General features: G+C 43.8%; 1 protein-coding gene across 1 annotated transcript in view; it reads right to left on the reverse strand.

The window, feature by feature from the left end:
- LOC125239184 (cytoplasmic FMR1-interacting protein) overlaps positions 1 to 24819 on the reverse strand; it is a 138529-nt gene that overhangs the window by 3745 nt on the left and 109965 nt on the right. Inside the window, exons 16-27 of the mRNA XM_048146699.1 lie at positions 23787 to 23929; positions 23188 to 23361; positions 22609 to 22747; positions 19857 to 19943; positions 18627 to 18826; positions 17786 to 17919; positions 13549 to 13740; positions 12358 to 12482; positions 11057 to 11135; positions 9352 to 9446; positions 5725 to 5906; positions 2910 to 2972 (exon numbers count right to left, since the gene is read on the reverse strand). Coding sequence (XP_048002656.1) covers positions 2910 to 2972; positions 5725 to 5906; positions 9352 to 9446; positions 11057 to 11135; positions 12358 to 12482; positions 13549 to 13740; positions 17786 to 17919; positions 18627 to 18826; positions 19857 to 19943; positions 22609 to 22747; positions 23188 to 23361; positions 23787 to 23929 — 1613 coding nt within the window. The remainder of the gene's footprint in view (positions 1 to 2909; positions 2973 to 5724; positions 5907 to 9351; positions 9447 to 11056; positions 11136 to 12357; positions 12483 to 13548; positions 13741 to 17785; positions 17920 to 18626; positions 18827 to 19856; positions 19944 to 22608; positions 22748 to 23187; positions 23362 to 23786; positions 23930 to 24819) is intronic.

Genomic DNA, 24819 nt, shown 5'->3' on the forward strand with positions numbered 1-24819 from the left:
ATCACGGTCTATGTCCCGGTCAATATAAGTCTAATCTTTAAGATCATATTACATTTTTTATGAATTCAACCTTAAAGCAGAATGGATTTACCCAAGTTTGAAGCAGGGATGTAACGGAAGTGTTTTTAACGGAACCGAAAGCGGAAGCAGAAGTTTTGTATTTAGTTTAACGGAAGCAGAAGCGGAACCGGAACCAGAAGCGGAACTTATGGATGTTAAAAACGAAAAGAAAAAATACCACGTAGGTATAACATAAATCAAAACTAATTAAATTACCTAGAACTTTTAGGTGTTTACTGTTTACTAACTAAGAATTTAAGAACTGGCTTGGCCTTCCGCCTTGGCGTTTAGTATTGCAGCACGTGGCAAGCAGAGAAATGAGCGAATGACAGGTATAGACCTGTTGGTCTTTGATGTACGCCGCTCATGTCTCACCATCGCGCTAGGTTCCGACATCCGTTATAACTTCCGTTTAAAAAATAACAGAACCGGAACAGAAGCGGATGTGCAAAACAAAACGGAAGTTCTGCAGAAACGGAAGCAGAAGCAGAGCTCCGTTACATCCCTGGTTTGAAGCTAAGCGACACTTAATGTAATACATTAAAATCTTACGCTGCTTACAGACGTAAGAAGCGCTTGGCATCCGTTAGCTCGTTGGGTGGACGACATCCGCAAGGTTGCGGGTCACAACTGGATGAGGCTAGCTCAGGACCGGGATACATGGCGTACTAGAAGAGAGGTCTATGCTCAGCAGTGGGCGATAAAGGGCTGATATGATGATGATGATTAAAAATCTTATGATTATCATAAAACTCCTCGAGACGACAAGACAAGACGCAAAAACGACAGGATGTTATAAGTTTGACGTGTGTGTCTGTGGCATCGTAGTTCCGAATAGATGAACCGATTTCGATTTAGTTTTTTTTTGTTTGAAAGCTGAGTTAGTCGGGAGTGTTCTTAGACATAATGTTTCATGAAAATCGGTCTATGTCGCAGTCGGGGGTTTTTTCAAAATTTTAATTTTGTGGTTAAGTTATTGTACTCCTGTTATTCGTCATTTACAGGTTCGTGTATAGATCTTTAAACCCTACATAATATGTCAAGATAAGTCTATAGTCTATTCCCCAAAAACGCATTTATAGCAGTGTGTTTTTGGGGTTTAACGGCCTAGCCACGACAATGGTCTAACGGCCCGGTCACGACATTGGTCTAAGCGCGGCAGCGGTGAGCGGCGTCCATACATCGGAGCGAGACACAGCGATGGGACTTTTCATTCGCACGTATAGCTGCCGCTCACCGCTGTCGCGCTTAGACCAATGTCGTGGCCGGGCTGTAAGGCGTCTTGCGGCAGCGGCAAGCGGTAAGTCACAAAAACAAAAACGCAGCGCGCGCGAGGCATGCCACGACTCTTGCCGCTGTTCGAAAACGCGCGCGGGTTTTACGGGCCTACCCGCGGGAGCGGCGCGCGGGGCGGCGCGCGACTCGAACAACTGTATCGCGCCGCGCCCGCACCGCCACGACATTACAGCGGCACGACCGGCCTAGGCGGCTAGATGGGGCTAGCGATTCCACGCGAAACAAAAGATTTTGTTTTTATTATGAGCATCTTGAACTCGAAACCATTATTTACTAAAAATTTAAATGTACTTTCGCGTGTGTAGTATGTAATAATGTTTTCAAACATATTTTTGTATAGTATTTATTCGTATTCACTCTTAATTTTTTTGTGATTGGTTATTTATATTAAGTATCATTTAACTAGCCATAAAATAAATGTCCTGTATTTAGTTATCACACATATTTTCTTGTACAAGACGTAATTGACTAATTAAAGCATTCTACGCACTTTAGAGTCATATTAGACAGTAAAAAACCGGCCAAGAGCGTGTCGGGCCACGCTCAGTGTAGGGTTCCGTAGTTTTCCGTATTTTTCTCAAAAACTACTAAACCTATCAAGTTCAAAACAATTTTCCTAGAAAGTCTTTATAAATTTCTACTTTTGTGATTTTTTTCATATTTTTTAAACATGTGGTTCAAAAGTTAGAGGGGGGGGGGGACGCACTTTTTTTTCCTTTAGGAGCGATTATTTACGAAAATATTAATATTATCAAAAAACAATCTTAGTAAACCCTTATTCATTTCTTAATACCTATCCAACAATATATCACACGTTGGGGTTGGAATGAAAAAAAATATCAGCCCCCACTTTACATGTAGGGGGGGTACCCTAATAAAACATTTTTTTCCATTTTTTATTTTTGCACTTTGTTAGCGGGATTGATATACATGTTGGTACCAAATTTCAGCTTTCTAGTGCTAACGGTTACTGAGATTATCCGCGGACGGACGGACGGACGGACGGACGGACGGACGGACAGACAGACATGGCGAAACTATAAGGGTTCCTAGTTGACTACGGAACCCTAAAAACATGTTTTTAAATATGAAAGCGTCCTGGCCGCTAGTAGGCCCTGCCGCCGCTTCTAAAAGTACGTGGCATGGCTAGCGCCCGCGCGCGTTTCCCGCTCAGCCCAGCCGCCCCGCTCGCCGCCTTAGACCATTGTCGTGGCTAGGCCGTAAAGTAGGTTCTAATGTACTTTGCTACCAACTTAACAACCCAGAAAAAAAAGTGAAGCATAGACATGTTTTTCAAGCTGTCAAACTCTGTGTCAAAATCCAGGAAATGTATTTCACTAGAAAACTATTAAAAAATGTAAGTGCATGGTCGTAGAAAAAGTATTGTTTGATTTGTATAAAACGGAGTTCAACTGAATAAAAAAATACTCGTGGCGTCTTTATGAACAATTTTCGGCTTCGCCTCAAAATGTTATCCACGCCACTTGCCTTTTTGACCTCTTTTTGGTTGCATAAAATACTATAATAGGCAGGGCTACAGTAGATCAACTTACTCGACGGTGAATTGGGTGTCGGTGACAGGAATGCAGTACAGGAATTGCAGAGCCGACCACAGTCTGAAAACAAACGCAATATTATATATGTATCATAAAAAGGAAAATATATGAGAGAAGGAATGAGCCACGTTGCAAGTAGGCTTGTGTCGTTCTCGAACTATGAACTGTTAGGAATAAAATCCCATCAATGACCGAAATGAACTAAGTTTTTCCGTGCTCTGAGAATCGGTCTTTGCTCGTTTAGTTCAGTATAGGATCGGCGAGCGCGAGAGTGGAACTCGTTGGTGTCGTCGGCGTGCAGCGGCGCGGCGTGCGGCGCGGCGGGTCAGCTAGTGTCGGTCACCTGCGGCACTCATAGCTAGTGTCGGTCACTCGTCAGCTGGTGTCGGTCACCTGTGGAACTCGTTGGTGTCGTCGGCGTGCAGCGGCGCGGCGGGTCAGCTAGTGTCGGTCACCTGCGGCACTCATAGCTAGTGTCGGTCACTCGTCAGCTGGTGTCGGTCACCTGTGGAACTCGTTGGTGTCGTCGGCGTGCAGCGGCGCGGCGTGCGGCGCGGCGGGTCAGCTAGTGTCGGTCACCTGCGGCACTCATAGCTAGTGTCGGTCACTCGCCAGCTGGTGTCGGTCACCTGTGGAACTCGTTGGTGTCGTCGGCGTGCGGCGCGGCGGGTCAGCTAGTGTCGGTCACCTGCGGCACTCATAGCTAGTGTCGGTCACTAGTCAGCTCGTGTCGGTCACCTGTGGAACTCGTTGGTGTCGTCGGCGTGCAGCGGCGCGGCGTGCGGCGCGGCGTGCGGCGCGGCGGGTCAGCTAGTGTCGGTCACCTGCGGCACTCATAGCTAGTGTCGGTCACTAGTCAGCTCGTGTCGGTCACCTGTGGAACTCGTTGGTGTCGTCGGCGTGCGGCGCGGCGGGTCAGCTAGTGTCGGTCACCTGCGGCACTCATAGCTAGTGTCGGTCACTCGTCAGCTGGTGTCGGTCACCTGTGGAACTCGTTGGTGTCGTCGGCGTGCGGCGCGGCGGGTCAGCTAGTGTCGGTCACCTGCGGCACTCATAGCTAGTGTAGGTCACTCGTCAGCTGGTGTCGGTCACCTGTGGAACTCGTTGGTGTCGTCGGCGTGCAGCGGCGCGGCGTGCGGCGCGGCGGGTCAGCTAGTGTCGGTCACCTGCGGCACTCATAGCTAGTGTCGGTCACTAGTCAGCTCGTGTCGGTCACCTGTGGAACTCGTTGGTGTCGTCGGCGTGCAGCGGCGCGGCGTGCGGCGCGGCGGGTCAGCTAGTGTCGGTCACCTGCGGCACTCATAGCTAGTGTCGGTCACTAGTCAGCTCGTGTCGGTCACCTGTGGAACTCGTTGGTGTCGTCGGCGTGCAGCGGCGCGGCGTGCGGCGCGGCGGGTCAGCTAGTGTCGGCACCTGCGGCACTCATAGCTAGTGTCGGTCACTAGTCAGCTCGTGTCGGTCACCTGTGGAACTCGTTGGTGTCGTCGGCGTACAGCGGCGCGGCGTGCGGCGCGGCGGGTCAGCTAGTGTCGGTCACCTGCGGCACTCATAGCTAGTGTCGGTCACTAGTCAGCTCGTGTCGGTCACCTGTGGAACTCGTTGGTGTCGTCGGCGTGCAGCGGCGCGGCGTGCGGCGCGGCGGGTCAGCTAGTGTCGGTCACCTGCGGCACTCATAGCTAGTGTCGGTCACTAGTCAGCTCGTGTCGGTCACCTGTGGAACTCGTTGGTGTCGTCGGCGTGCAGCGGCGCGGCGTGCGGCGCGGCGGGTAAGCTAGTGTCGGTCACCTGCGGCACTCATAGCTAGTGTCGGTCACTAGTCAGCTCGTGTCGGTCACCTGTGGAACTCGTTGGTGTCGTCGGCGTGCAGCGGCGCGGCGTGCGGCGCGGCGGGTCAGCTAGTGTCGGTCACCTGCGGCACTCATAGCTAGTGTCGGTCACTAGTCAGCTCGTGTCGGTCACCTGTGGAACTCGTTGGTGTCGTCGGCGTGCAGCGGCGCGGCGTGCGGCGCGGCGGGTCAGCTAGTGTCGGTCACCTGCGGCACTCATAGCTAGTGTCGGTCACTCGTCAGCTGGTGTCGGTCACCTGTGGAACTCGTTGGTGTCGTCGGCGTGCAGCGGCGCGGCGTGCGGCGCGGCGGGTCAGCTAGTGTCGGTCACCTGCGGCACTCATAGCTAGTGTCGGTCACTAGTCAGCTCGTGTCGGTCACCTGTGGAACTCGTTGGTGTCGTCGGCGTGCAGCGGCGCGGCGTGCGGCGCGGCGGGTCAGCTAGTGTCGGTCACCTGCGGCACTCATAGCTAGTGTCGGTCACTAGTCAGCTCGTGTCGGTCACCTGTGGAACTCGTTGGTGTCGTCGGCGTGCAGCGGCGCGGCGTGCGGCGCGGCGGGTCAGCTAGTGTCGGTCACCTGCGGCACTCATAGCTAGTGTCGGTCACTCGTCAGCTGGTGTCGGTCACCTGTGGAACTCGTTGGTGTCGTCGGCGTGCAGCGGCGCGGCGTGCGGCGCGGCGGGTCAGCTAGTGTCGGTCACCTGCGGCACTCATAGCTAGTGTCGGTCACTAGTCAGCTCGTGTCGGTCACCTGTGGAACTCGTTGGTGTCGTCGGCGTGCAGCGGCGCGGCGTGCGGCGCGGCGGGTCAGCTAGTGTCGGTCACCTGCGGCACTCATAGCTAGTGTCGGTCACTAGTCAGCTCGTGTCGGTCACCTGTGGAACTCGTTGGTGTCGTCGGCGTGCAGCGGCGCGGCGTGCGGCGCGGCGGGTCAGCTAGTGTCGGTCACCTGTGCCTGTAGCACTCATAGCTAGTGTCGGTCACCTGTGGAACTCGTTGGTGTCGTCGGCGTGCAGCGGCGCGGCGTGCGGCGCGGCGGGCGGCAGCGGCCAGGCGGGCGCGGCGAGGCAGGCGCGCAGGCGGCGCAGCACCACGGAGAACAGCGACAGCCCGCAGCAGAGACGCTCGCGGGTCAGCAGGTCGCCTTCGCGGGCTAGCTGGCTTTGCTGTGAGGAAAATTAATACATAATATACACAATAAACATACAACAACAACATACAATCACGCCTGTATCCCATAAAGGGGTAGGCAGAACACATGAAACTACTAAAGCAGTGCCACTCTTGGCAAATAAGGGGTTGAAAGAAAACGAAACTGTGACATTGCAGCGACAGGTTGCCAGCCTCTCGCCTACGCCACAATATAACCCAATATACACAATAATACAATACATTAATAATACATTACACTGCCTACATTAGAGGCCGAAAAAATTAGGATTTCCGGCCAATACGAGGCCGGGAAATTCATGAATCAGTTTTCACGCCGCACGCCGAGGTGAGCGTCAGGACCCCTGGACCACTACAGATATTTGATGTTTAGTACATACTAAAATTTAGTACCTATTTGATACTATTTGGTACCTGTGTACATATATTTGGTACCTCCACTGATATCGAAAAATCGAGCGAATAAAGTGGCCAGACATTCTGACGTCAGGATGTCTGGACCATTTTTGGTTTACATAGTTCTAGACAACACTACTAATTGATATCTTAGTCAATATTTAATACCTATTTGGTACCTGTCAATATGTTTTTTTTCAAATTTTTTTGGCGTACCAGAAAAAAGTTATGACGGAATTTAAAGTTGTGAGCCCGGCCGTGGCGTTGAAGTATGTAGCCCTATTTTTTGCCCAACTGTTTGCAACATCTGTAGTGGTCCCCCTGGACCACTACAGATGTTGCAAACAGTGTCCTGACACTCACACGCCGAGACATGTAAAATGAAACAAACAGTTAAAACGAGACATTTTTTTATACTGCTTTTCTCAAACATACAATGAAATAAAAAAAAGCTCCAAATGAAAAAAAAAAAAGAAATATTTTGGGTTTCTGGTTATACATAATTATAAACAATAATCATAAAAATCATTATCATAATTTATTTTTATTATATTATTATTATTTATTTTTGTTATTTATTTTTATTTTTTGCCTGTGTGGTGACGGGTTAAGAATATCACCACCCCCTTTCTTCCCGTGGGTGTTGTAGAAGGCGACTATGGGATTTGGGTTAAATTGTGGCGTAGGCGAGAGGCTGGCAACCTGTCACTGCAATGCCACAGTTTCGTTTTCTTTCAATCCCTTATTTTGCCAAGAGTGGCACTGAAGCTTTAGTAGGGTTACCTATCAAAAAGTCGAAAATTGTAAAGTCGAATATTAGTAGCCCGAAAACGCTTCCCATTTTATTAATTGCCCTAAGTTTTGTTTGCCCGAAAGTACTTTTCCCCTATTATTATTTTCCCCATTCTTATTTCGCTGTAATTTTGTTTCGCTTATGATTCGAATCAACACTTATTAAAATGCCTAAGAATCATTTGACAATTACTTTTTGTCGCGTAAAGTTTTTAATCCGAAATATTATTTAGCCGCTATATCAAAACTTCGAAATTCGAATTAACACTTGTTAAAATTCCTAAGTATCATTTGACAGCTATTTTGTATGGCGTATAGTTTTATAATTCGAAATATTATTAAGCCGCTATATCAAAAGTTCAGTAAATCCTTAATTTTCTAACAAAAGTTTGTTGCCGACCCTCACGGTCGCAGTTGTTACTTGACTTAAGAATCCTTGCCATAAGGGTTTATGGCAAAGGTTTGTTTCTGTATGATCGCAGTTCTAACCTAACCTAACCCACTTTTCTAGCACAAGTTTGTTTCTGTATGGTCGCAGTTCTAACCTAACCTAACCCACTTTTCTAGCATAAGTTTGTTTCTGTATGGTCGCAGTTCTAACCTAACCTAACCCCTTTTTCTAGCACAAGTTTGTTTCTGTATGGTCGCAGTTCTAACCTAACCTAACCCACTTTTCTATAGCAAATGTTTGTTTCCGTGACGTAACCTAACCAATTTTTTTGTATTTTTTTTTTACAATGATATTAGGGAACATGACATTTCGATGTCGCGTTAGCATCGGATTTATGAAAAGGCGGTTAACGAAACGGTTGTCAAATGATAAGATTGGCAACCGTTCTTCTGGTTATTGAGTTTCTATAAAATGGTATTAGGGAAAATGACATTTCGATGTTACGTAGCATGGGATTTATAAAAAGGTGGTTAACAAATCGGTTGTCAAATGATAAAGTTGGCAACCGTTCTTCTGGATATTGAATTTCGGGAAAACGATAATGTGGGATAGCAAACTAGCGACATATTGAAAGTATGGTAAACAATGTATTTGGATTATAAAAATTCTGTCAACCGTTTTCGGACAAGTGATAATCGGGCAAAGGATTTTCGAAACATCGATAGGTTACCATAATGTAGAGATTTATAGGTAGTAAGTCAAGCAAAAAAAAAAAATGTTGGAAAAATCAGCATGCTTTGTAAACCAAAGAAAATGTTAGGTAACCACATAAACGCACTTAGAACATAATTTAAATGTTTGAATAAAAAGTCAGATGAATGTTCTGGTGCGTTGGGAATTTATTCTTGTTTCGATCCTACTACTATTAACATCCTAAATTGTATCAGTGTCTTCCGTTCTCCGTTCATATAATAAACCATCTTCATAACCAAGTCATCGTTTCCTTCCATCAATACTGTCACTAAAATTACAAAAAAAAAATGTAGAAAACGAAGAAGATTCATCATTCACATACAATTTTGACGCTATTGAAAACAAAAACCTACTTTTTGTCAAACTAGCCAGCTTTACAGTCCTCTCGAGTTGTTACGCCTAAAAAGCGATACTTCCAGGCCTATTTACGAGTATAAGGAATGCAATTGAATTTCATTGCATGTTTCGAAAAATAAATTAACAATATTAACGTTGATATAGGGATCAAATTAAATTACTTTATTAAAGTTGGTCAAAGGCGCCTAGCCTTCAGAGATAACATACACTAGAAAAGTTTCGACGGGTACCTCGGCGGTCGGAGTGGTGTAGCGGTTTATCACGCCAGCCGCGTTAGCTGGAGACCCGGGTTCGATTCCCGGCTTCGCCACCAGTGGGCTTGATCGCTTTTTCTTTAGTGTATATCAGTTTATAATATTAATATTTCTGCTTTACAGAGGAATATTTAACATAGTGTAGGGCTAGAGGGTATGTATTGCCAAAGACATATGTAACTCCGTATAGACAAATAAAGTCTAAGAAAAAACGTACCTCAAAACCATACAGAAAAAGATACAGTGGCCTAGATGGCGTTACACCTTTGGGGTACGCTCAGCTAGATGGCGCTAATATTAATATTTGATATTCTAACACATACTAAGTTAAGAATATGGGCCAAATTATCAAAACTGAGGTTCAAAAGTTTTAAGCGTGTGTCGAGAGATGGCAGTCTATGCACTGTGATTACACATTTTACCTCGACAGTAACTCTTTATAATTCTCGATCCTCTTTAGTATATTGTATACTAGCCATAGGTAGGTACAATATTTACCTTGGCAGTGCCGTACTTGTCGACATTCTGCACTATCTGCAGAGCTGCGTATTTGGCCTCCAGGCGCTTCTGTTTCGTCTCCGGTTTCTCACCCTCTGCAAATTTATTCTTCATTAATCAATCAATAATTCATTATTCGTGATAACTACAAAATACACAAGTAAGAAAACAGAAACAGCAAATAAAAGAAATTAAACATATAAGTTACCACGAAATGGTCCCGACTCAGCATAAAATGCTAACCCGAGGGTCAGCGCTAGCACATCTCGGACACTGGCGATCATTTATATGAAAGAGGCGCGTTCCTAGCACACATTCTAAAGTCATGTAGGTGAACGCGTACCATGCTTGTATGAGTGAGATATGACAGGTTGACTGTTCGAGTTTTTGACAGGCGGTAACTGTGAGGTAACCGAGAGGGGGTGGGCGGCGCTTTCAGCGGGGAGCGGAAGTGGCCATACTGTATGATAGTACTCTTTATTATACTGTGGCGCTAGTCTTCCGTCGGGACCATTTTGTTGGTCACGAACGCAGCTGTACGACGCGGACCTGTGACACAGTGAACGCAGCGCAAAGATAAAACTAAACGCAGCGGCGAGCGCCATTAAATTACAATAAAACATTACACTAAGTGCGTTTTCACCGGTCTGGCCTAGTGACCCTGCCTGCTAAGCCGCGGTCCCGGGTTCGAATCCCAGTAAGGGCATTTATTTGTGTGATGAACACAGATATTTGTTCCTGAGTCATGGAGGTTTTCTATGTATTTATATATGTATAAGTAAGTTTATCGTCGCCTAGCACCCATAGTACAAGCTTTGCTTATAGTCTGGGGCTAGGATGAGCTGCGTAAGGTGTCCCCCAATACTTATTTATTTCTTTATTTACATTATCCGATCCGATATCGGATGTAGGGCCGATATCCCATACATTTAAGCCGCCATCTTTGATTTTTGTTATAGAAATCCTTCCGACCTCCGATATCGGATCGGATAGTGTGAAAACGCACTTATATTGACCAGGATATAGACCGTGATTACCTTGACCTCATTAAAAAAAAACCACACTGTTGGCACCTAGCGTCGAGGAGTGGTACTGATAATTGTGTCGCTTAACTTCAAACCTGGGTAAATCCCTCTTGCTTTAAAGTTGAATATATAAAAAATATAATATACATACATACATACATACAATCACGCCTGTATCCCAAAAAGGGGTAGGCAGAGCACATGAAATTAATAAAGCTTCAACCCAATATTATTAATATTATTTGCCAAGAGTGGCACACTCTTGGCAAATAAGGGGTTGAAAGAAAACGAAACTGTGACATTGCAGTGACAGGTGCCAGCCTCTCGCCTACGCCACAATTTAACCCATATCCCACAGTCGCCTTCTACGACACCCACGGGAAGAAAGGGGGTGGTGAAATTCTTAACCCGTCACCACACAGGCAAAATAATATGATCTGAAAATATAATATGATCTGAAAGATAATCAACCTTATAGCTGAATGGATTTACCCAGTTTTGAAGTTAAGAGACACAATTTACGTTAGGTATTTAACGCGTGATTGACGCTAGATGTCACTACAAATAACTTGCATTTACTGATGTATGGAGTTCTCAACTCTTCCCTTACTTATTCCCCTATGGTAATATTGAGCTTCCGCCACACGTTGCGCAATGTGCTAATGTTTGTTGCTATTTACCGGCTGTGAAGGGTCTCGGCAGAATGTTCTGGAAGGGCGCCGCGTGCAGCAGGTCTGTCACCTCCTCCTGGCTCAGCGCCTAAACATAAAAACAGACAAATCGTCACTACTTTTAAAAAAAATTGTATCTTCGTCTGTCAATGAAAATAAAATTGTAGTAAGTATGTATGGAATGCATATAGACTTACTGCGTTTTAACTTTGAGGAGCAGCATGAGGTATGTGATTTTTTAAAAGTAGTGACGAAATATACTCTCGTCTCTCAAGCAAGTCAAGTTGATATTTGCCAGTCGCTTTTCGGTGAAGGAAAACATCGTGAGGAAACCGGACTAATTCTAATAAGGTCTAGTTTACCCTTCGTGCTGGAAGGTCAGATGGCAGTCGCTTTCGTAATAACTAGTGCCTATGCCAAATCCAGGGATTAGTCGTCAAAGCGGACCCCAGGCTCCAATGAGCCGTGGCAAATGCCGGGATAACGCAAGGAGGATGGTCGGATGAATAATTAACGTTAAAAACTTTTATAGTGTTAGTGAGTTATTCGAAACAGGATAAAATATTTTATCTTATAAACTGAAATAGATACCATACACTAAAGAAAAAGCGATCAAGCCCACTGGTAGCGAAGCCGGGAATCTAACCCGGGTCTCCAGCTATCGCGGCTGACGTGTTCGACCGCTACACCACCCCGACCGCCGAGGTACCCGTCGAAATTTCTCTAGTGTATGTTATCTCTGAACTCTCTCTCTTACGTAAAATATATTAGTGATTAGTAGAGTACAGGAACAATGACTTCTTGGCTGTTTTTAACTAAATAGTTTATAAGAATGTGTAATAATTGTAATAGTTTTAAGTTATCATTTTGCATACCAAATGAGGTTAAGCATGTAAACCTACCACTAAATATTATTAAGATCTTACTACTAGAGACTAATATTTACCTCCTCTAATTATATTATTTATAATTGTATCCGATCGTAGTAAAGAAAATGTATTTAGTCTAATGACTGTAAAATTTCTTAAGTATTACCTACTGTTCATGATTTCTTTTGCTTACCTATTAGCTTACATACCTAATTTTGTTAGTATGTTAACAATCTTTATATTCAATAATGAACCTCCAGGTCTTTTTTTATCTAAATTAATTAGTACCTACATTGTAGTACACCAACTCATTTGTTTATATGACTGTTTGTGTTCTAAAAAATAAAAAATAAAGATCTTGTACCTGGTAATGTTTAATGCAAATAAAGTATCTTTATCTTTATCTTATCCTTATCTTTAATTAGATATCAGTGGCGGTACCTGCTCAACCAGCATGCAGAACAGTATGATGTTCCCGAGCTCGCGGAACGCGTGGAAGAGTTCCGTGCGAGCGTCCGGGTATTGGACAATGTCTGTCAACTGCGCGTGGTAATAGCCCAGCACACCTGAAACGAACACTCTGTTAAAGTTCACTCCAATTAGGCACTGCTCCCACCGCGAGCTAGTAAGCTATGAACTATCGGCTATAAAAACGAACAAAACATAAGCACCCACGTGCAAATAAAAGAGACATGGCGATTTTGATAGCTCACCGCTAGGCGAGTAACTATAAACATCGCCGTGTCTCTTTTATTTACACGGGAGGCCCCACCGCGAGCTAGTAAGCTATGAGCTACCGGCTATAAAAACGAATAAAAGATAATCATTTTATTCGTTTTTATAGCCGGTAGCTCATAGCTTACTAGCTCGCGGTGGGGCCAGTGCCTTAGGCGAACTAAATTGATAGGTCATTGTGCACAAATTTTATAACATTTAGGCCAGTGCCGTTCATATCTGCAGAATAGGCTAGTTTCCTATACTTAAAATAAAATATTTTATACAGTGCACGAAATAAAGCATCACATAATTTGTAGAAAAATATGGACAGTAGTTATGTTTAAACATAATTTCTATTTAATAAGTCAAAGAGAAAGATATAAAGTAAATGAATTGACCGTGACGTCACTGCTCAGTATTTCATAAAAAGAAGCTGATTTGACTAGTAGGAAACTAGCCTATTTAGGCGAACAAAATTGATAGGCCAGTGTCGTTCATATCTGCAAAATAGGCGAGACGACTAAAAAAAAACTAATTATTCCGTCAGTTAGATTATCAAAAAATTTTAGACACGTATTTTTTTTTTTCTCATAAACGAAAAATAACGACGGTACAGCGCGTTGAAGTTTCGCGTGACGTCACGCCTAGGTACAATTTTTACTTAGAAGTGACGTTACTAGCCCCTACTCCGGAACTTTGATGCTCTAAATCTTTGTATTTTTTTCATTAATTAGAAAAAGCGAAAAATATGTGTTCAGTATTCTTGGACGATCTAACTGACGGACTAAACAGAATGCCATTTTTGATGTAGTCGTAATCCCGATGCAGTGGTACTACGGCACGGCAGTGGTGGCACGCGCCAGGGAGCCGTGCAGCAGGCTGCCCTGCTAGTGTAGTGTAGTGTAGTGTAGTCACCGTTAGATCCGTAGTCGTAGCGGGGCAGCTTGCAGTGGCGCGGCATGGCGGCGTGCAGCGCGCGCGTGAACTGCGCCAGGGAGCCGTGCAGCAGGCCGCGGGCCACGCCGAGGAGTTCCGACACCACCACGGCCACGCCCTGGTAGCCTAGTAGGCGGACTAGCGCGTGCAGGTGCTGCGTACCCACGAAACCTGCACACCGAACAAACGAGGAAGCGCTTTAGGGAAGCATCATTTGGGCAATTTTTTTTCAAAGTTCCACCTAGTAGGATCGAAAGGGCTCGTGAAAGGCTCGTGATTCTGAGCAGGAAAAACATAAAATTAACCCACTTATTTTAGAAAAAAAGTTTTTGAATCTTTTTTCGCGAAAATGTCCGAAAACGTGGAAGCAAATTGATCATAATTACCAATAATTACTTAATTTATAGGTATTTAAAGAAATTTTCTACCAAAAACTAAATAGTCTTTCGAATTCGAATTATTAGATACTAGTTAGACACAATCGTTTTTTTAATCAAATAAATGTCTATAATTGCTGGATTTTAAAATTTGCTGTCAAGACATGTAGCTATCTGAAGAATATCCTCATTAAGCTAAAGATAACTTTTAAATATTTAAAGCTGACTGATTCCTGATCCAACGATTAACAAACTAAGTTTTGGCTATATGAGCAATTCCCGTAGAGTTTGTACATTTGGATCACGTCTCCGATTTTCATAAAAATTGGTAGGCTGATGAAGTCCATGATGCTAAGCAAGATCCACTAGGTTTCCCAAAATGTCCTAGGTTTTTTGTACGAAACCTTCCTTTTTTGTTACCAGATTTCTATAGATTTGCCGATGCGAAGCCGATGCGGGTGAGGCATTTTCCAGCACCGTGGCTTACACCTGATATCAAGTCACTTATGGCCAGGAGGGACAAAGCGCAAGTCAGATTTAGAGCGGATCCTACAGTGCAGAACCATCATAGCTATATTAATTTGCGGAACCGCTGCAACAAATCTTGTAGAGACGCTAGGCGCCGTTACATTCATAAGTCTATTGATAACTGCCCCCCGTTCAAGTTATGGAAGTTTCTGAAGTCACTTGGGCTGGGCAAAGTTCCTCATCGTTCCACGGGCTTTCTAGATCTAGATCTCATGAATCAGCACTTTAGCACATCTCCGGTGACTTTAGATCCTCTCGTCAAACAAGCAACTCTTCTTCTTTTACTCTTGTCAGTATCTCTCCACATGAGGTTATTTCATTGTTAAAAAATGTTAAGACGAGGGCTGTCGGTGAGGACCATCTTAGCCTGGATATGCTTATGCTCGTGGCGGATTCAATCGCTCCAATTCTATCAGAAATCATTAACTTTTCCTTTACTTCCGGTACATTCCCTGTTATGTGGAAATTAGCTCACGTCATACCCCTTCCTAAAATTTCTAATCCCACGTCACCTTCCCAATACCGTCCCATATCCATCCTCCCAGTGTTATCGAAAATTGTCGAACATTTTGTTAATAACCACCTTCTCTCATATTTCCACAGGCATGAGTTGTTGAATCGCTTTCAGTCGGGTTTCCGTCCCGGGCATAGCACTGTCACGGCTCTGGTGAAGGTTACCGATGACATTCGTCTTAATATTGAAAATAAAAAGCTTACGCTTCTCGTACTTTTGGACTTCAGTAGTGCTTTTAATACAGTAGATTTTGATATCCTTCTTCATATTCTTCGTACTTTTAATGTGTCACAGACGGCTTTATCTTGGTTCCGTAACTACCTCTTTGGGAGACGCCAGCGTGTCAGGGTCGACGACAAGATTTTGGATTGGTGTGATCTGTCTGCTGGTGTTCCCCAGGGAGGGATACTCTCTCCTCTCCTATTCTCAATTTTTATTAATGGCATTACTGAATCCTTAAAGTGTAGTTTTCATCTCTACGCGGATGATTTGCAAATTTACGCGTCGGCTAGCATGGACGAGTTTCCTCATCTTGTCAATAAAATCAACAGCGACCTTGAGTCAATACGTCTCTGGGCTCACAAGTTTGGGTTGAAAGTGAATGCGTTGAAGTCGCAGGCGATTGTCATCGGTGGCCCTCACTTTGTGTCCAAACTGTCGGAAATGGTGGTACCCAACGTAATTTTTGATGGAACAATTATCCCATTTTCCGCTACAGTGAAAAACTTGGGTATCACCATAGATCAAACTTTGTCCTGGTCAGCCCACGTCGCTGATGTTAGCAATAAAGTGTTTGCGTCTCTCCACTCGCTGAGGCGTTTACAAAATTTTCTTCCACTTCAAACAAAAATAACACTTTCTTCGTCATTGTTGCTTCCTTTGTTAGATTACGGTGATATCGCTTTTCTGGACCTTAGTGAGGAGTTGCTTGACAAACTCGAGCGGTTGCAAAACTTGTGTATCCGTTACATCTATGGTTTGCGTAAGTTTGATCGCGTATCCCAGTTCCGATCTCAGCTTGGCTGGCTGCCGATTCGCCGTCGTCGAGACGTGCATGTCCTGTCACTGCTTTTTAATGTCTTATTTAATCAGTCTTCGCCACGTTACCTTTCCGAAAGATTTAGTTACTTGGCTGCTGGCAGTAATCACCGTTTGCGATCTAGCGCCAATCTTGCTCTTGCAATTCCACCCAATAAGACGCGGACATACAGAAAATCCTTTTCTGTCTATGCCGCTAAAGTGTGGAATGAGATACCGGTGTCCGTGAGGCAATCCCAATCTGTAGCAGCACTCAAGAATAACCTTAAAAAACTATGGCTTTCCGACACTTAATTTTTTTTTTTTTTATCGGATTGTTTTATTTTCTTTTTCTTTTCTCTCTTTTTCTTTAATTTTTATCAATTTTTTTTTTATTGTCGTCTTGCTTTGTGGTTCGAATTAATATCCATATACTTTTTGGTCTAAGTACTATATAAATATATATTTTATGAGTATTTGTTTATTTATTATTATATATGTATATATTGGTGTATTAATGTAATTGTATATGTATATATTTGTTACCATGTGTATACAAAATTTGCATTTAATTCTTTTAGTGGTTGTACATTTTTGAATTCGTCACTCATCGTTAATTCGCTTCTATTCATTTCCTCAAAGGTTGACTGGAAGAGATCCCATTAAGGGATAAGTCCGCCTACATTGTATATTACTGACTCTGTAACTGTGTCTCTTTTGTTTCCTTTATGTACAATAAAGCTTATACATACATACATTTCGGTAACAAAAAAGGAAAGTTTCATACAAACAACCCAGGACATTTTGGGAAACCTAGTGGATCTTGCTCAGCATCATGGACTCCATCGGCCTACCAATTTTTATTAAAATCGGAGACATGATCCAAATGTACAAACTCTACGGAAATTGCTGATATGATAGTCTGTGGCCAAGAGTAAGCTGTTGCTACGCCGCGGTCCCGGGTTCGAATTGACGACCGGTCTGGCGCAGTCGGTAGTGATCCTGCCTGCTACGCCGCGGTCCCGGGTTCGAATCCCGGTAAGGGCATTTATTTGTGTGATGAGCACAGATATTTGTTCCTGAGTCATGGATGTTTCCTATGTATATAAGTATGTATATATTATATATATCGTTGTCTGAGTACCCACAACACAAGCCTTCTTGAGCTTACCGTGGGCCTCAGTCAATCTGTGTAAGAATGTCCTATAATATTTTTTTAAAAAAAAAAAAGCTCTATTATAATAATAAAATACCTTTTTGATAGGGAACCCTAAGGCCTGATTTAGACGGCGTGCGAACTCGCGTGCGATTTTAGTTGCATTGCGGGCTGTTGAGGTTATAGTACATTACATCAGAGGCCGGGAAAATGAGGATTTCCGGCCAAGTGGGTATATACGGCCGAGCGAGCGTGCGAGCGAGGCCGGATAGGGATACGAGGCCGGGAATCCGTTTTCACGCCGAGGCATGTATAGTGCTTTTCTCAAACATACAATGAAATAAAAAAAAATGCTCTAAAGGACAATATTTTATAAAAAAAAGTTACTTTGCAGGCCTAGGCCTAAAAAATAATATGAAATTCCTTTACAGTCCTCTCGAGTTTTTGCGCCCAAAAAGCGATACTTCCCAGCCCATTTTAAGGAACGTAAAGACAATATTTCATTGCATGTTTGAGAAAAATACATTTAGCACAGCCATCAAATACCGCAATGTAGTAATACTCGTATACGAGTTCTCGTACCGTCTAAATGGGCACTAAAAAGAAGTTAATCAGGCCACTTACCTGCGTATTGCGCGTACTGGGCGGAGTAGGCCAGGCTGAGCTGCTTGGAGCCCCACAGCAGCGCGTGCCCGTACTGCTGCGGGCGCTCGCGCTGCACGTTCGCCGCGAACTGGATGCCGCGGCACTTCACGAACCTGCCCGTGCAAACAACATCACTTCACCACAACTGTTAGAAAAGGGATTCAATACCTTGCAGTGTGAGGGGAACACCTCACACTGTACATAAGCAGCTGCTATGTAACATTAGACACGGGAAAACTATAGTCTATACAAGTGATTTATCCTTTAGTCACCACATCACGTCTGGCAGGGTCGCCATGTAATGTTGGATGAGGCTCGGAGTATAGATCTATAATGTCTAAAATAACATATTTAAATACTTATATAGTCTAGGCTGTGTCACTAGGAAGGCGTAGCAGACACTAAAACCCCATGAGGAACTAGCGAGCACACACAACGCAAGTCATCATCATCACGCCTCGAAAGCACTGGGCAGCGCGTGTCCGTATGCTGCGGGCGCTCGCGCTTAAAAATAGTGCGAAAAGGATAGCCTGACGTTATATCGTTTAAAATCAGCCCTATGCGGTACCCGGACTTGGGCCAACGCCCTTTGAGACTTACAATTCTTCTGTGTTGAAGCACTGACTCCGGCTCTATGTGGATCTCAGCCATCGGCCTTCTCAATAGCGGTGATTCACATCACGTTTGAAGTCAAACATTGCGGCTGTGTCAGCGTAGTTGGGCAGGAGGTCGTAGTTGAGCTCCCAGAAGACGTGAAGGGTCACGCGGCCGTACGGCGCGAGCACGCCGCGGTCACGCGTGCTGGAGCGGGGTCACTGACCTGTCGGTGGCCGCGTTGTAGCAATAGTTGGGCAGGAGGTCGTAGTTGAGCTCCCAGAAGACGTGAAGGGTCACGCGGCCGTATGGCGCGAGCACGCCGTGGTCGCTCTCGCGTAGAATGCTCGAGAAGTCGTCGAGCGCCAGGTACCGGCTCAGGAGAGAGTGGCAGAGACGGTTCACGGATATCAGCCCTTCCAGTTCCTGGGGACAAACATGGATGTTTAACCCCTAGACCCCTCTAGAAGCCCTCGTCAGACCACGGACAATGGCGATTAAATATATGAAAGAAGTGCGTTCCTACGCACACAGTCTGAGCTCGTGTAGGTGAACGCGTATCATGCTTGTATGAGTGAGATATGACAGGTCGACTGATCGCGTTTTTGACGGGTGATAACTGAGGTAACCGAGAGCGGGTGGGCGGCACTTTTAGCGAGAATCAGGGAGTGGTCATACTGCACAATTGTATTCTTTATTATAATGTGCCCTCGTATAGCTATACAATACAATACAATACAAATCCACTTTATTGCACAACCTCAGAATTAATGTACATAGGAACACACACATTACAATAAATTTTATTACAGAGGTAAACAACAGGCGGCCTTATCGCTAAAGAGCGATCTCTTCCAGGCAACCTTTGGGTAGTGGAAAAATGGTATAAATAATGTAATGGTATGGTATAGCTATACCTACAACCCTTAAAAACAAAATTTCGCTTACTTTAAACATAATCTAACACATGTTACATTTTTGCGGATCTTCGTTAGTGAGTATTTTACGATATTAATTTATCACGCACGATTTACTTATTATGTCATTTATCATTCATTTTTATTTTTAAACTAGTGCTGTGGCAGAGTCTGTCAATTCGATTCAAATGACATTTCAGTAAGTTGACAGAAATCGTATATTTGTTTAAGCGCCTCCTTGTACATAGGGCCCAATGCCTAATCGATTCAACCAATTCGAAATTAATCGTCAGATTTGGCAAACGATACGTCTTAGCCACATCGCAACATACTTCAAAACAAATGTGTCAAAAATGTGAACTTACAGATCCGGGACAATATTTATGCCGGTAATTGTACAATTAGACACAATCGTTTTAAATTTCAAGGTCATTTCAGATCAATGATATTATTGACATACCGCATATAAGGGGCTTTTAGCACTTTTTGGTTATTCTGCACAATATTAACCTCTAATGTAAACCAAAATGTTCTCTTACCACGACCCCTGTGATGTCTCCGGCTTCGAACTTGGCTACCGCAGCATCCAGGGCCCGGTGCATGTCCGCGTTGATCCGCTGAGCCACCTGGTAAACAAACGAACATATTCATTTTTTCATATTTCATTTTCATTGGCTGCCAAATGGGTATTACCAAATTCGTAATAGCAAAGACGTATATCCATACTAATATTATAAATGGGAAAGTGTGTGTGTCTGTTAGTTTGTCTGTCTTTCACGGCAAAACGGAGCGACGAATCGACTTGATTTTTTAGGTGGAGGTAGTTAAAGGAATGGAGAGTGACATAGGCTACTTTTTGTCTCTTTCTAATGCAAGCGAAGCCGCGGGTAAAAGCTAGTTTTTTAATATTTCATTTTCATTGGTTGCCAAATCGGTATTACCAAATTCGTAATACCAAAGACGTATCCATACTAATATTATAAATGGGAAAGTGTGTGTGTCTGTTTGTTTGTCCGTCTTTCACGGCAAAACGGAGCGACGAATCGACGTGATTTTTAGGCAGCGTTCCCACTTAAGCGTCGCGTGTCTCGGGACGCGCAACGGACGTCTCCGCCACACCGCCTGAATGTAATTCAAAAAACGTCTCCTGAGTACATTTTGTATAGGAAGGACGTAAGACGCGCCCCAGGCGGCGTTTTTTGGATTACATTCAGGCGGTGTGGCGGAGACGTCCGTTCCGCACCTCAGGACATGCGTCTCTTAGATGTGGCCGGTCCCATAGGTGGAGGTAGTTGAAGGAATGGAAAGTGACATAGGCTAATTTTTGTATCTTTCTAACGCGAGCGAAGCCGCGGGGAAAAGTTAGTTATTCCATATAGACAGACAAAGACTAGCCCCCTTATAAACGTTCACTAAAGTTATCAAGCCGATAAAGTTCGTCTGTCCCTTTCTATCACACCTATGTCGGAAAGGGACAAACGAACTGTATCAGCCTGATAACTTTACTGAACGTTTTTATGAATAAGAGGGTAAGAATAAATCCGCTTGGTTTTTGTATTTAGTTGGCTAGCCCACAAAAGTTGTAATTACCCGAAAACGTACAAATCATTTGTTTACGACCTCTTAAATACCTAAAATAGGCGAGACGACTAAAAAAACTAATTAGTCCGTCAGTTAGATTATCAAAGAATTTTGGACACGTATTTTTTCTTTTTTCTCGTAAACGAAAAATGACGACGGTTCAGTGCGTTGAAGTTTCGCGTGACGTCACGCCTAGGTACAATTTTTACTTAGAAGTGACGTCACAAGCCCCCACTCCGGAACTTTGATGCTCTATATCTTTGTACTTTTTCATTAGTAATTAAAAAAGGGAATAATATATGTTAAGTATTTTTGGACGATCTAACTGACGGACTAAACAGAATGACATTTTTTTTATGTAGTCGTCATCCCTATTCAGTGACAAACTTGCTAGACCGGATAAGTGTAAGACCCTCGTGCACGCTCATATTGGGCGTTGTGCGGGGCGGGGCGTGCGGCGTGCATAACAACCAATTGAAGCTCATACAAGAGTCCTAAGTACACGCTGTATAGCGCGAAAATCGGATCGCGCGGCGCCCGCGCACAATACAGACGTCCCCGTATCAACTCCATCACGCGCGGCTGCCGCGCGAAATATTTACGCGATCCAATGTTCGAGTGATTACCGCGCATAAGCTGTACACACCTTTACACTAGGAATATGGATGACGACTACATAAAAAAAATGGCATTATGTTTAGTCCGTCAGTTAGATCGAAATACTAAACACGTATTTTTCGCTTTTTCTAATGAAAAAAAAAATACAAAAATATAGAGCATCAAAGTGGGGGCTTGTGACGTCACTTCTAAGTAAAAATTGTACCTAGGCGTGACGTCACGCGAAACTTCAACGCACTGTACCGTCGTCATTTTTCGTTTACGAGAAAAAAGAAAAAATAAGTGTGTAAAATTGTTTGATAATCTAACTGACGGACTAATTATTTTTTTCTACTCGTCAACTTTAATCTGTCAATTAGGACACCGCAGACTAAACTATAAGTGCTGACTTTTCAGTGTTAGATAGTCTTTGACACTTAGTGAACTATAATATTTCATTACAGTTCACTTTTAGTTGACTGTAATAATTTCAAAAATAGAACTTCATACAAGTTCTTTACTAATTTGCGATACCTGGCAAATTTTTCTGCATCTGAAACACGTTTTTTTTTATCTATCGCGTTATCGACCAATCAGACACGGTTATTACAAACAATTGGTTGCCAGGTAATTCGATGTTGATAAAACAGTGAGCGACGCCATTAACATTAATTTTTAACTTAAATGATGATATTTTTCGTCCATTGATGATGAAGATGATGTCTCATAGAAAAAGTATTGTATACAATAGTGATATAATTAAGCTTTTTACTCTCGTACCGTACTATTAGGCCACTCAGCAAGCATCGTGGCCTAAACATGGTACTCGACTGAAAAGCTTAGTATCACGATTGTATAAAATACAATTTCAGTACAGATGGTGTTTTTATACGCACTAGTGCGAGAAGTCGCTCATTATGTGGCAGGTTGAAACTTCGGAGGTCCATCTGTACTGAAAAACGTCGTACCATACACGTGCGAAAAGGAAATTCGTAACTCGTGTCGATTTAAAACACCCTTCGGTCGTGTTTTATTTTATCGCCACTCGTTTCGAACTTGTATCGAAATGTACAATTTTTAGTCGTCTCGCCTACGAATGAAAGATGGTCTCACCAGGGCGCTGAGCGCGACGTGGCGTCCGAGAAGCGCCACGTGACGCTGCCGCAGCAGGGAGGCGTAGCGGCCGGCCGCGGGGCCGGCGGGCGCGCCGCGCGCCATGCACTCCGCGCGGTAACGCTTGTCCAGCAGCATACTGCAACAAACGTAGCCAGTAAGCTCATTTGCAATCTTTTTTTACATACATACATACATACAATCACGCCTGTATCCCGTAAAGGGGTAGGCAGAGCACATGAAACTACTAAAGCTTCAGTGCCACTCTTGGCAAATGCTAGTTCTCCATAATACTCGATCCTCGTTGATTATACTATACGTATAGAATAGGAAACTTGTCTGTAGTTAAAAAAAATAAAGCACCAGATAATTATACGAAAAACATGGACAGAAGTTATTATTAAATCCAATTTCTATTTAATAAGTCAGATAAAAATATATAAAGTAACTGAGTTGACCGTGACGTCACTCAATTCTATTTCATACAAATTCCATATTAGCAAGTCGTTCAAATTCGTTTTGACAGTTCTTAGAAAAGAAGCTGATTTGACTAGGAGGCAAGTAGCCTATTATAGTTACCTGGCAGCAAGTTGTTTGTAGTGAGCGTAAACTTGCTCAGACAGCTTGTAGACAAACTGGTCGAAGCACAAGTTTACTTCCGCCTCTACTTCGTCGTATAAGAACTGCTTCTTGAACACCGTCAGCGCGTATTGGGCCGAGTCGTTGTAGAGATCGAGCGGGTACAGTACGTATCTGTAACGAAAGAAATTAAATGAAAAATACCGGGAGTAGAAAAAGCGAGGGTAGAATAGAATAAAATAGAATATACCCAGGCCCAGCATTAAACTAATAAAAAATATTAAACTGTAGGTTTGTACACAGGGTGCTTCAATGAACGTAATACAAAACATGTCCTTCCGTCACCAGCACACCGCACCCTCGTTGAGCTCTGGCAGCCTTACTCACCGGCAGGAACACAACACTATGAGTAGGACCTAGTGCTATTTGGCTGCGGTCTAGGCACAGAATAGGAGCCCCGCGAAAGCGGGGCTTCGTCGATATCGCTAGAGTTAAATATAGTGGATATTTTGTGTTTTAAACCAGTTGCTACTTACCCACGAGGACTCTAACTGGAAATTAATTGTATTTAGATGTGGACTTGGCTGTATGTTACTCACTCCATCATGGCCGGTTCCTTGCTCCGCAGCACGTGGTCGGTCAGGATCCAGGGCATGGACATCTCGATGGGGAACTGGATGCGTTTTTCCATGGTGATCAGGTCGTTGCACTCCTCGTTGTGCTGGTGGCGGACCATGCATTTCTGTAACAAATTATAGTAAACTAGCTTTTGCCCGCGAAAAAGTCGCTTACGTTAGAAAGAGACAAAAAGTAGCCTATGTCACTCTCCATCCCTTCAACTATCTCCACTTAAAAAATCACGTCAATTCATCGCTCCGTTTTTCCATGAAAAACGGACAAACAAACAGACACTCACACTTTCCCATTTATAATATTAGTATGGATAAATCAAGAATTGGCTCACGAGATAACCGCCATGTGGGATGTAGATTCGACGATCATTGTCCCGATAATCGTTTCAGCGGTCTCATAGCAAAGAGTCTGGACCAACATCTTGAGAGACTCTCGCTAGGTGGCTGGATCAAGGGCCAGATGCAGAAGGCGGTGATCGACGGTTCCTCTCTCTGCAGCCCTAACCACCGGCAGCTTAAGTTTTTTATAATCCATATTTCCATACTTAATCTTATAAATGGGAAAGTGTGTGTGTCTGTTTGTTTGTCCGTCTTTCACGGCAAAACGGAGCGACGTGTTGACGTTATTTTTGAAAGTGGAGATAGTTGAACGGATGGAGAGTGACATAGGCTAATACTTTATTACAAACCCCCACTCCCCACTTCCTTAAAATGAGGGGTGAAAGATTTTATGGAGCATTCCCCAATTTTCGAAATAATCGCGAGCGAAGCCGCGGACAAAAGCTAGTTAAGTTTATAAATCCAATACCTACGCCAAACTTATGTTCTTGTAGTTTTTATCTTAAGGTCATGGCCATTATTGAGATCAGTCAAACAACAGTTTTGTGTTGTGTAATATAGATTAAAAAATAGCAAAGACAGATAAGTAATACAGAGTGGTATTTTTTTAGGGATACAGTCATGTAGACTAGGGAAGCGCTGGTAGCTTAGCGGTAAGTGC

The sequence above is a fragment of the Leguminivora glycinivorella genome, chromosome 25 (assembly GCF_023078275.1).
Source record: "Leguminivora glycinivorella isolate SPB_JAAS2020 chromosome 25, LegGlyc_1.1, whole genome shotgun sequence".
Classification (NCBI taxonomy): domain Eukaryota; kingdom Metazoa; phylum Arthropoda; class Insecta; order Lepidoptera; family Tortricidae; genus Leguminivora; species Leguminivora glycinivorella.